Consider the following 11,031-nt stretch of genomic DNA (forward strand, 5'->3'; position numbering starts at 1 on the left):
TATATATATATATATATACATATATATATATATATATATATATATATATATAGAGAGAGAGAGAGAGAGAGAGAGAGAGAGAGAGAGAGAGAGAGAGAGAGAGAGAGAGACATATGTAGAGGGAAAGTGATCACACACACATATATATTCATATCTATGTCTCACAAAAAAAAATCAAGCATTTCGTTATATTTTCATAAGATATTATGATAGAAATTTGTTACAATCCGGTAAAACATTCATCTTAATCATTATTCATAAAGAAATGGATCCAATGCTAAATGTAATTTTATATTAGGCTGTTAAGAGGTGTGTTTGTATATTGGTAACATTTGTTATTAAATATTTATTATGTTTTGTTGCTATAGAGGAAAATAGTCATAATGATGGAATTATGCATTTTCATTCAGATTTCGTATTTGAAGATGTGTTAGAGATCCTTTAATTCATGATAAATTAAACTTGCTGAGTGGTTTGCATCAAGTGTTTCCGCATCTCTATGCACTGGCAAAGGCCAATCCTTATTTACATTAGTCATATTGTCTTTTTCTGTTATTATGCATCCTCAATGGTTGCTCTTGCACATTAATTAATTTCCACATGACAAAGTGACATTTACACACTCCTAAAGGTATTTATGAAGCTAATATGAGCTGAGGAGGGTCGCTACGATAAGCGTCACGAGAGGTTTCGGGCTCCCGTAAATGTCTCTCATACGGAGATGTGTTTACGACCTCGGGAGTGTTTTGAAAATACGCTCGTTGCGAGAAACGAGAGAGTAACTTGTTTTACGATATAAACAGACCATTTACGATATCGTAAGACGTTAGTAAATCCGGCCCCTGAACTTTACAAAGGAACCTAACGCATGTGACCTGCAAACAGAACTGCAAGGGCTATTTGCTCTGACCCTTTCTGTACTGACATCCTTTTCTATATTAAGATGGATACTCAGTCCATCGCATTGTCATTTTAGTTTTCTTATTAGTGATGAATTGCCACTCAATATTCATATTCTATATGACAAGTTGTCTTAGAAGTTTAAAAAGCTTTAGATCTATCTTCCTATGTTATGTATCATTCCTGCAAATGTGCGTAACAGTCGTATGACACGCAAGTAGCATAAGGTATAATCTTGAGTGTAAGCAAAATGCATTGAACGAAAGGAAAGCCCATTTCATAAGCTAAAGCGAATAAGTTACAATAAGAAACCAGTACGAGGTGCACGAAGGCTACCGGCGATGAGGCTATTCGGGAAAACGTTCGAAAACTTGACCGTAACTTGGATTCCTTTTTGTTACATAAGTGTACTAACTTAAAGCTATGTGAATTGTTCATCTGTGTAGAAATAGATATGAATTGAGGTAAAAAGATACGAATTGATAACATTTTTATGTTTATTTTCATTGGAGGGTATGGTTGACATGAACAATCTTTTGTATGTACAATATCATGTAACCATTAACATATATCAAGTTTCTCTTATATATATATATATATATATATATATATATATATATATATAAGTCTAGCTGGTGTCGGGGGCGGCAGCGGCGGCGGCGGCGGCTTCGTTGTAGGCCTGGAAATGGGCGAGCTTGGCGGCGACTACCTCAGCAGTGTCCTGGACGGGTTCGGAGACGGGGCCGGGGAGGGCGGCCAGAGGGGCGTCAGGAGCCACAGGAAGGTTGGTGCCGGACGCACGGAAGCCAAGGGCGTCAGCCACGTAGTGCTGAGTCTGAACCTTGCCCTCAGAGTCCACATAGTTGTACGAACCACGGACAACACCGAAGGCATCGCGAGACTCAGCGCGTGAAGATGCACCGCCGGCGTAACCGAAGGAGTACTGACCGATCTCATCCTGAGCGTGATACTGAGACTGAACAGGTGCCACAGGAGCTACGTTGTAGGAAACAGGTGAAGGAGCTAAGTTGTAGGATACAGCTACAGGAGCTACGTTGTAGGAGACAGGTGCAGGAGCCACGTTGTAAGAGATAGGTGTAGGAGCCAAGGTCTTGATTACAGGTGTTTTGATGGTGAGAGAAGCAGCTGCGGGAAGGCCACCTGCGTATGCGTAGGGCACCACACCAGAATACCCTGCGTAAGGATAGGCGCCAAGAAGGCCGTGATGGCCTCCATATACGCCGTTGTACGCAAGCAAGGAGGCGCTACCGCTAGCCACGAGAGCCACCACCGAAATCACAGTCTGAAATGGAACATTTCCATTACAGCACGTTATCGTGTAATGAAAATCCAGAAACAAAGATTTCATTCAACAACCTTAATATACAAACAAAATATGAGTCCCCATATTCTACCTGGACTACCTTGAACCCACCAGAGCATTCATGTTGACCCACCACCAAGGAGCTGTCTGATGCCCATGGGTATGGCTGCGGTTTAAATACCCGGGGAACATGACCATTTTGGAAGGGGCGTGGCTATCCTTCCTTTCTATTTTCGACCTTTCGTTGCGATAAATAAAATGTTCTAAATCCGGGATAGAATTTTGAGATTTACTGTTATATGCATCGCTTATAGGACCATCTATTGTTTAACTTGAGGTGCCCTTAAGTAGAGGTTTCAAAGGGATGTTTTGGGAGCCGCAGATGGTGGAGGGAAAGTGACCCTCGAGGATTGCAGGAAAACGAGAAATAAACACAAAATCAAGTCATTCAAGATTTAGGAAATGTTTACTGATAATTTAAATAGAAATACTATTGAAAAAAAATGGTGAATAATTGGTTATCTGATCAACTGCATGACCCAAAATATTTCTTGAGAATTTGTATTTGAGAAATATCTCTGACAAATACAAGGATGAGCATTTTGTTCCATAATCGTGTAAACAGGTTTTACGGCATTTTTATAATCTGAATGGCAAAACCACTTGAATAGATACTTTGGTAAACAATTGCCGCGTAATATTTATCTAAATATTAGGAAGTCAAACCAGAAAGAAGGCAATGGCAAGGATTAGAAGGTATAATAAATTTCATATGTTTGAATGGGCTGAAGGTTAGCTGCATTATATGCTGAGTATCCTACTACATGGACAATCTGTTTGTTTTTGTCTTTCTATTTTATGACAAATGTCAATGGAGATCGGTACTTCTATGTAAGTGCATATTCATTTACTCATATAAGATGCAGGCAATGAAGGATGAATAGAAAACTATAACGAACTTGTTTGTCTAAGTATACCTTCATCTAAGTGTAAATAATATGAGAAAATAAGCTTCTCATTCTAGAAGCGATTTTCAATTAATGTGGATTGGATGCGACTCAAATTGTATTATTAATCGAATCTTAAAACATAGACCAAATCATGTCTTTTAAAGTAACAAAAATCTCCCTTCATGTACTACTACTCTGTGTAGTGCAGTGGTATTTTTCTCGTCCAGCAATCTTGACCTGCGTTCTAATCCCGCTCCGCCAGTTGATGGTAACCCCGGCCTTTCCTTGCACACAAGGGGTAATTTAGAAGTAATAATAAATAGACACCCTGATCCAAAAAATATTCATTGTGACTAATGAAATTAAACTAAATCATAAATCACCTCCGTTGTTTCTGTTACACGTAGATTGAATTGAACTAACATGACACAGGAAAGACTCGAGTTTGACACTGCTGAACTTGGGTAATGATGCTTTGTTTCATTAAGATTTCTTGGAACTGTAAATGAAAAGAAGGTCGTTTACAGATTATATACCCGTAATCAGCATTGCCAAACTTCTCTCCCTCAGTAAAAAATCTTGGAATAGTAATCGAAGGGACGGCCATCTTGATATACAAAAATTATTCTCATTTACTTGACAGAGTACGCGGCTGCTCTTCCCACGAAGTGAGCGTGGGGAAAATCAGACACGCTTGCCATTTGAAACCAAGCGAGTGTATAGCTATTTCAACGAAATTATGATTATATTTATCTATATCATCAATTACCATGTTTATTAGCATTGCTATTGCCATTACCATTTCTATTACCATTTTCATTATTAGAGGTATAGTAATCATCCCCATCGGTCGCGTATTGTTGATATCAATATGATTATTAAACATGACTTACAGTATTACAATCACCATTACTCATTACCATAATCAAAATGAGTGAAATATATTTCATACAGGGACTATATCTCGTCCTCGGTGTTCTAAAAATCCCAAATAAAGCAATAATAATTTCGTGTACAATGATTTCATAGTTTAAGGAACGGCATAGAAAAGATTGTGTTAATATATTGATGTGTAAAATGGAGAGCAAACTACACCCGATTTTACTTGCATTAAAATAGGTTGATAAAAAAATAATAATGGGCATAACATTGTCCTCTTTAGGAACATGATTAAAAAAGGGTATGAAATTATTGGGTATAGAAATGTAGAAGGAAGTAAAATCTTACAGAAACTTTTATTCAGAGGTATCTCATACACGTTCGTCAACTCTCGATCGAAACTGACTAGAGTCTTGATGTTATCTGCTGGCGAGAGCTCTACGCACAGATATGATGCAGTTTCTAAAACACTCTTTAGCGGGTGTCTGGGGCGGCAGCGGCGGCGGCGGCGGCTTCGTTGTAGGCCTGGAAATGGGCGAGCTTGGCGGCGACTACCTCAGCAGTGTCCTGGACGGGTTCGGGGACGGGGCCGGGGAGGGCGGCCAGAGGGGCGTCAGGAGCCACAGGAAGGTTGGTGCCGGACGCACGGAAGCCAAGGGCGTCAGCCACGTAGTGCTGAGTCTGAACCTTGCCCTCAGAGTCCACGTAGTTGTACGATCCACGGACAACACCGAAGGCATCGCGAGACTCAGCGCGTGAAGAAGGACCGCCGGCGTAACCGAAGGAGTACTGACCGATCTCATCCTGAGCGTGATACTGAGACTGGACAGGTGCTACAGGTGCGAAGGGAACTACGTTGTAGGAAACAGGTGCAGGTGCCACGTTGTAGGATACAGGTGCAGGAGCTACGTTGTAAGAGATAGGTGTAGGAGCCAAGGTCTTGATTACAGGTGTTTTGAGGGAGAGAGGAGCAGCTGCGGGAAGGCCACCTGCGTATGCGTAGGGCACCACACCAGAATACCCTGCGTAAGGATAGGCGCCAAGAAGGCCGTGATGGCCTCCATATACGCCGTTGTACGCAAGCAAGGAGGCGCTGCCGCTAGCCACGAGAGCCGCCACCGAAATCACAGTCTGAAATGCATCATTTTCATTACATGAAAATACACTGAATTAGAAACCGAGAAAATTTCATCTTTAAACCTGACTGAAATCACCAAAACGAGAAGAGACTCCGTTCAACCTCAGCGAAACCTGGGGTTCCTAAACTAACCAGAGAGTTCATGTTGGCCACCGTCAAGGAGCTGTCTGGTGGCCATGGGTATGACGCCGCCTTAAATACCTTGGGAACATCTTGACCACCTCAGAAAATGGGCAAGGGGGCGTGGCTTTCCTTCCTTTCTACAGTCTAATCTTTTGTATCGTACAGCGCCTTGGCTCCTGGGTGAGGCTGTTTTCACATCCCCTTACAAAAATAGACAAATAAAGTAATATGAGAAGTTATTCTATATCATATATTGCCACACTCTTATAGTCTTCTCAGATTCAAATCCTGAAAAAGTCATATCTCCACTTCTGACTGGTGCCAAAGAAAATGTACAAGCAATGGAAAGGTGAACAAAAATGAAAGCGATTCAGGGAATATCTGATTATAGCTATAGTATTATATCCTAAATTCTGAAAATTAACTTATTTGTCATCATTATTCAGAATATCTTTATTGTTATCATAATCATTACTATTTTTATCACTTTTGTTAATGTTATGATAATCGTCATCATCGCTATGATTATCATTATTCATGTTACTAGTGGTAATAGTAGAATCATTATTGAGTGATAGTAGCACTACAATTTCTACCATTACTATTGTTATAATCATAATTATCAGCATAACTTATTTCATTATTACTACTACTGCTAATACCATTATAATCATCACCACTATCATTTTATAATTATAATTGTACAATTGAAGTTACTGTTAAAATCATCACTTTTACCGTTATTAATATTGGTGTTGCTGGAGCTACTGTGGATGATAATTATTTTCATCATTATCAAGAGTAGCAATATTATTATTGATATTATCATTACTACAATTGTATGAATAATCATGTTATCAATGTTACCTTGTGATTATTATTATCATCATTATCATTATCATTATTAACATTCTTTTTATTGGGGCAATTATCATTATCACTTATTATAACTATCATTGCCATCAATGTTATTATCATTACCATCATTATCATTACTGTTATCATCATTATCCCTATTACTATTAAAAATAATATCACTGTTGCCATTGTTTATTGTTGTCAATATTATACCATTATTAGTGGTGTCATTATTCTTTATTGATCTTATTTTTATCCTTAGAATTATTATTATCTCTTATTTCTCTTACTATTATCATTATTTTTTATTTTCTATTATTATCTATAATATTATCATTAATATGATCATTGTTTTCATTTATAGTAGTAGTAGCATTATTTGTATTATCGTTGTCATTACTACTATCGTTATTACTATTATTACTGTTATTGATACTGAAGTTATCAACATTTTTACGATCATTTTATTATCCTTACCATTATCATGATTGTTAATCATGTTCTTTTTCATGTGTTCATCATTATTAATACCGCCGTTGATGTTATCATTAGCATTATTATCATCGTCCTTATCAGTAGTAGTATTCTTGTACTGTTATTTGCATATTGATAATAATCATTATTAAAGTCAATATCATGATAATAGTAATGGTAACAATAATAATGGTGATGCTTATGATGATAACGGTAATGTTTGTAATAACAACAATAATGATGAAGATAATGATAATAATGAAAATGGTAATATTAATAACAACGATGATAATGACAATGGTAATATAACAGTCAAAATCATTATTACCGTTTTTGTTCATTTTTATCGAAATAATTATCTTCATTATCAATATCCCAATCATTAGCATTAACATTATCGTTGTTATTATTGGTGTTTTCATTTTTATAAATATTGCCAGTGTGATTATTATTTATACTATCATTCCTGTCATTATCATCATCAGTGTCATTTTATTGTCATTGCTAAGATTATCACTATTATTAATGCAATCATTATCAGTGTTGTTTATTATGATAATGATTATCACCATGATTATCAGTATTGTTATTATTCTCATTATTTTCATTATGATTATCATTATCATTATTATCATTATCATTATTATCACTCTCATTATCATTATTATTATCATTATTATTAATTGGCAGCATTATCATTATCAATTATTTTCATAATTCGTAATCATTATCACTGCCGTTACTATCAATATCATCACTGTCCTTTTTATCATTATTATTGATACCGTTATCACTATCATAATAAACATATTTAGACTCGCATCCATTTTCCTTATCATTAATGTCATCAGAGCTTGTTTATAGGCAAGAGAAATGCGCTAACTCTCGAGCGAAACTGACTAGTCTTGCGAGAGTTCGACACGCTACTGTATCGATTTTGTCGCTCAGGTAAGGCTTTGTCCCCAACAGGTGTCAATATCATAATTTTGCAAGGAAACGTTGTCTCTCAATCTTACTAAGGTTTCCTTTGTGACAAAGAAAAAACTGGAAAGATAAATTTAGAGAATTATTTCAAAATATATCCATGGATATATTTCGAATAATAATGGAGTAGGTAAATAAAAAAGGCTATTGGTGTGCAAGAGGAATCCACTGTAGAATGGGGGAGGCGAGTCCTCTGTGACTGCCTGAATGCCTGTTTAAACAACATAACTGGACTTATTTTGTATTTATTACCTAGTCTTATCATAAACATAGACTACACCACTGTGAAAATAATATATAATGAAAGTATCAAAATGTGCTTTATTGATAACCTATTCCTTATTCACTATTCATGTGTTATCTGGACATACTGTCAAGAAATATGATATCGAGTATGTAAGAGTGCATATAAATATGCTTTGTCTTCCTGTGTTGAATTTCCCCCGGCAGATGTCAGGAGTGCTAATGTGCTGCTTAACACTGACTGGGAAAAGAGAAAGAAAGGTATGGATAGAAAGGGGAACTGGAGATCATAGTTATTGATAACTGTTCTACTTAGGTATGTGACTCCATAAAAGTTTTCATTGTTTTTGTAATTCTGTGATTTTATATTTTTCTGTTCTATTACATATGGTGCACACACACACACACAAACATATATTCATATATAGATAAATATGTATATATATATATATATATATATATATATACATACATATACATATATGTATATATATGTAAATGTATATATATATGTATATATATATATATATATATATATATATATATATATTCGTGTATATGTACAAACTCTTTTTTTTATGTGTGTGTGTGTATGTTGGTTCGTGGATTTATACATTTACATGCATTTGTATGCAATATGTATATATATATATATATATATATATATATATATATATATATATGTGTGTGTGTGTGTGTGTGTGTGTGTGTGTGTATGTGTGTGTGTGTGTGTGTGTGTGTGTGCGTGTGTGAACGCAGATAGATAGGGCAACTAAATATGTTTTCATTATTATTATTATTATTATTGCCGTACACGTTACTAGCTGACTGAGGTTTAGGTTCATGACAGTATGCTGACAGTGAAATCATTTTATTTAATAGATCATACATAATTCGCTCTTTGTACAAATAGTGAGGTGTCAAACCTCATCAAATGCGTTCGTCACACCTCACGTGACTGGATTCCAACTCAGTTGAGCACGCGGTAGGAGGTGGCGTGGGCGGGGTTGTGGACCACGCGGAGGAGTTCGGCGTCACGGAGGGCGGGTCTGGCGGCGGCGGCGTAGGTGGTGGGGACGTGGACGGCGTTGTAGGTGGTGAGGGCGGGATGGGCGGCAGTGTAGTGAAGAGGAGAAGCATAGGTAGTTGGGTGGGCGTAGTGGAGGGGAGTGGAGAATCCGTAGGAGAAACGGAGAGGAGAGTAGACGCCGAGACCGGGAGCCGCAAGGATGGAACGCTTCTTGCGGGTGTCTGGGGCGGCAGCGGCGGCGGCGGCGGCTTCGTTGTAGGCCTGGAAATGGGCGAGCTTGGCGGCGACTACCTCAGCAGTGTCCTGGACGGGTACGGGGACGGGGCCGGGGAGGGCGGCCAGAGGGGCGTCGGGAGCCACGGGAAGGTTGGTGCCGGACGCACGAAAGCCAAGGGCGTCAGCCACGTAGTGCTGAGTCTGAATCTTGCCCTCAGAGTCCACGTAGTTGTACGAACCACGGACAACACCGAAGGCATCGCGAGACTCAGCGCGTGGAGATGCACCGCCGGCGTAACCGAAGGAGTACTGACCGATCTCATCCTGAGCGTGATACTGAGACTGAACAGGTGCTACAGGTGCCACAGGAGCTACGTTGTAGGAAACAGGTGCAGGAGCTACGTTGTAGGAGACAGGTGCAGGAGCCACGTTGTAAGGGATAGGTGTAGGAGCCAAGGTCTTGATTATAGGTGTTTTGATGGTGAGGGGAGCAGCTGCGGGAAGGCCACCTGCGTATGCGTAGGGCACCACACCAGAATATCCTGCGTAAGGATAGGCGCCAAGAAGGCCGTGATGGCCTCCATATACGCCGCTGTACGCAAGCAAGGAGGCGCTGCCGCTAGCCACGAGGATCGCCACCGAAATCACAGTCTGAAATGGAACATTTCCATTACAGCACGTTATCGTGTAATGAAAATCCAGAAACAAAGATTTCATTCAGTTACCTTAATATATAAACAAAATATGAGTCCCCATATTCTACCTGGACTACCTTGAACTCACCAGAGCATTCATGTTGACCCACCACCAAGGAGCTGTCTGATGCCCATGGGTAAGGCTGCGGCTTAAATACCCGGGGAACATGACCATTTCGGAAGGGGCGTGGCTATCCTTCCTTTCTATTTTCGACCTTTCGTTGCGATAAATAAAATGTTCTAAATCCGGGATAGAACTTTGAGATTTACTTTTATATGCATCGCTTATAGGACCATCCATTGTTTAACTTAAGGTGCCCTTAAGTAGAGATATCAAATGGATGTTTTGGGAGCCGCAGATGGTGGAGGGAAAGTGACCCTCGAGGATTGCAGGAAAACGAAAAATAAACAAAAAATGAAGTCATTCAAGATTTAGGAAATGTTTACTGATAATTTGAATAGAAATACTATTGGAAAAAAAAAAAAACGTTGGTGAATAATTCGTTATCTGATCAATTGTATGACCCAAAATATTTCTTGAGAATTTGAATCTGAGAAATACCTCTGACAAATACAAGGATGAACATTTTGTTTCATAATCATGTAAACAGGTTTCAGGACTTTATCATAATTTGAAGGACAAAACCACTTGAATAGATACTTTGGTAAACAAATGCCGCGTGATATTTATCTAAACACTAGGAATTTAAACCTGAAAGAAGGCAATGGCAAGGATTAAAAGGTATAACAAGTTTCCCAGGTTTGAATAGACTGCAGGTTAGCTGCATTATATGCTGGTATTATTTTACTGTCGAGGCAGTCTGTTTCCTTTTTCTTTCTTATTTTATTTATTTCTATTCTATGACTAATATCAATAGAGTATGGCACATGTCCTGGATAAGTGCATATACTTTTTTACTCATATAAGATGCAGGTAATGAAGGGTGAACAGAAAAGTATGATGAACTTGCTTGTCTAAGTATACCTTCATCTGAGTGTAAATAATATGAGAAAATAAGCTCATTCTAAAAGCGATTTTCAATGAATGTGGATTGGAGGCGACTCAAATTGCATTATTAATCAAATCTTAAAACATAGACCAAATCATGTCTTTTAAAGTAACAAAAATCTCCCTTCATGTACTACTACTCTGTGTAGTGCAGTGGTATTTTTCTCGTCCAGCAATCTTGACCTGCGTTCTAATCCCGCGCCGCCAG

At 38.3% G+C, this 11,031-nt stretch overlaps 3 protein-coding genes across 3 annotated transcripts; all 3 read right to left on the minus strand.

Annotated features, from left to right (window-relative positions):
- Positions 1 to 1,528: 1,528 nt before the first annotated feature.
- Positions 1,529 to 2,368, minus strand: LOC113829886 (cuticle protein 6). Its single transcript, XM_070138623.1, has 2 exons — positions 2,336 to 2,368; positions 1,529 to 2,203 (listed from the first exon to the last, which is right to left on the minus strand). The coding sequence occupies exons 1-2, from the start codon at positions 2,345 to 2,347 to the stop codon at positions 1,529 to 1,531; spliced, it is 687 nt and encodes a 228-aa protein (XP_069994724.1). The 5' UTR covers positions 2,348 to 2,368.
- Positions 2,369 to 4,390: 2,022 nt separating this feature from the next.
- Positions 4,391 to 5,372, minus strand: LOC113827068 (cuticle protein 6). The gene is made up of 2 exons (XM_070138639.1): positions 5,324 to 5,372; positions 4,391 to 5,184 (listed from the first exon to the last, which is right to left on the minus strand). The coding sequence occupies exons 1-2, from the start codon at positions 5,333 to 5,335 to the stop codon at positions 4,528 to 4,530; spliced, it is 669 nt and encodes a 222-aa protein (XP_069994740.1). The 5' UTR covers positions 5,336 to 5,372; the 3' UTR covers positions 4,391 to 4,527.
- Positions 5,373 to 8,728: 3,356 nt separating this feature from the next.
- Positions 8,729 to 9,934, minus strand: LOC113829884 (cuticle protein 19.8-like). Its single transcript, XM_070138629.1, has 2 exons — positions 9,903 to 9,934; positions 8,729 to 9,770 (listed from the first exon to the last, which is right to left on the minus strand). The coding sequence occupies exons 1-2, from the start codon at positions 9,912 to 9,914 to the stop codon at positions 8,844 to 8,846; spliced, it is 939 nt and encodes a 312-aa protein (XP_069994730.1). The 5' UTR covers positions 9,915 to 9,934; the 3' UTR covers positions 8,729 to 8,843.
- Between the last annotated feature and the right edge of the window lie 1,097 nt (positions 9,935 to 11,031).

The sequence above is a fragment of the Penaeus vannamei genome, chromosome 3 (genome assembly GCF_042767895.1).
Source record: "Penaeus vannamei isolate JL-2024 chromosome 3, ASM4276789v1, whole genome shotgun sequence".
Taxonomy (NCBI): domain Eukaryota; kingdom Metazoa; phylum Arthropoda; class Malacostraca; order Decapoda; family Penaeidae; genus Penaeus; species Penaeus vannamei.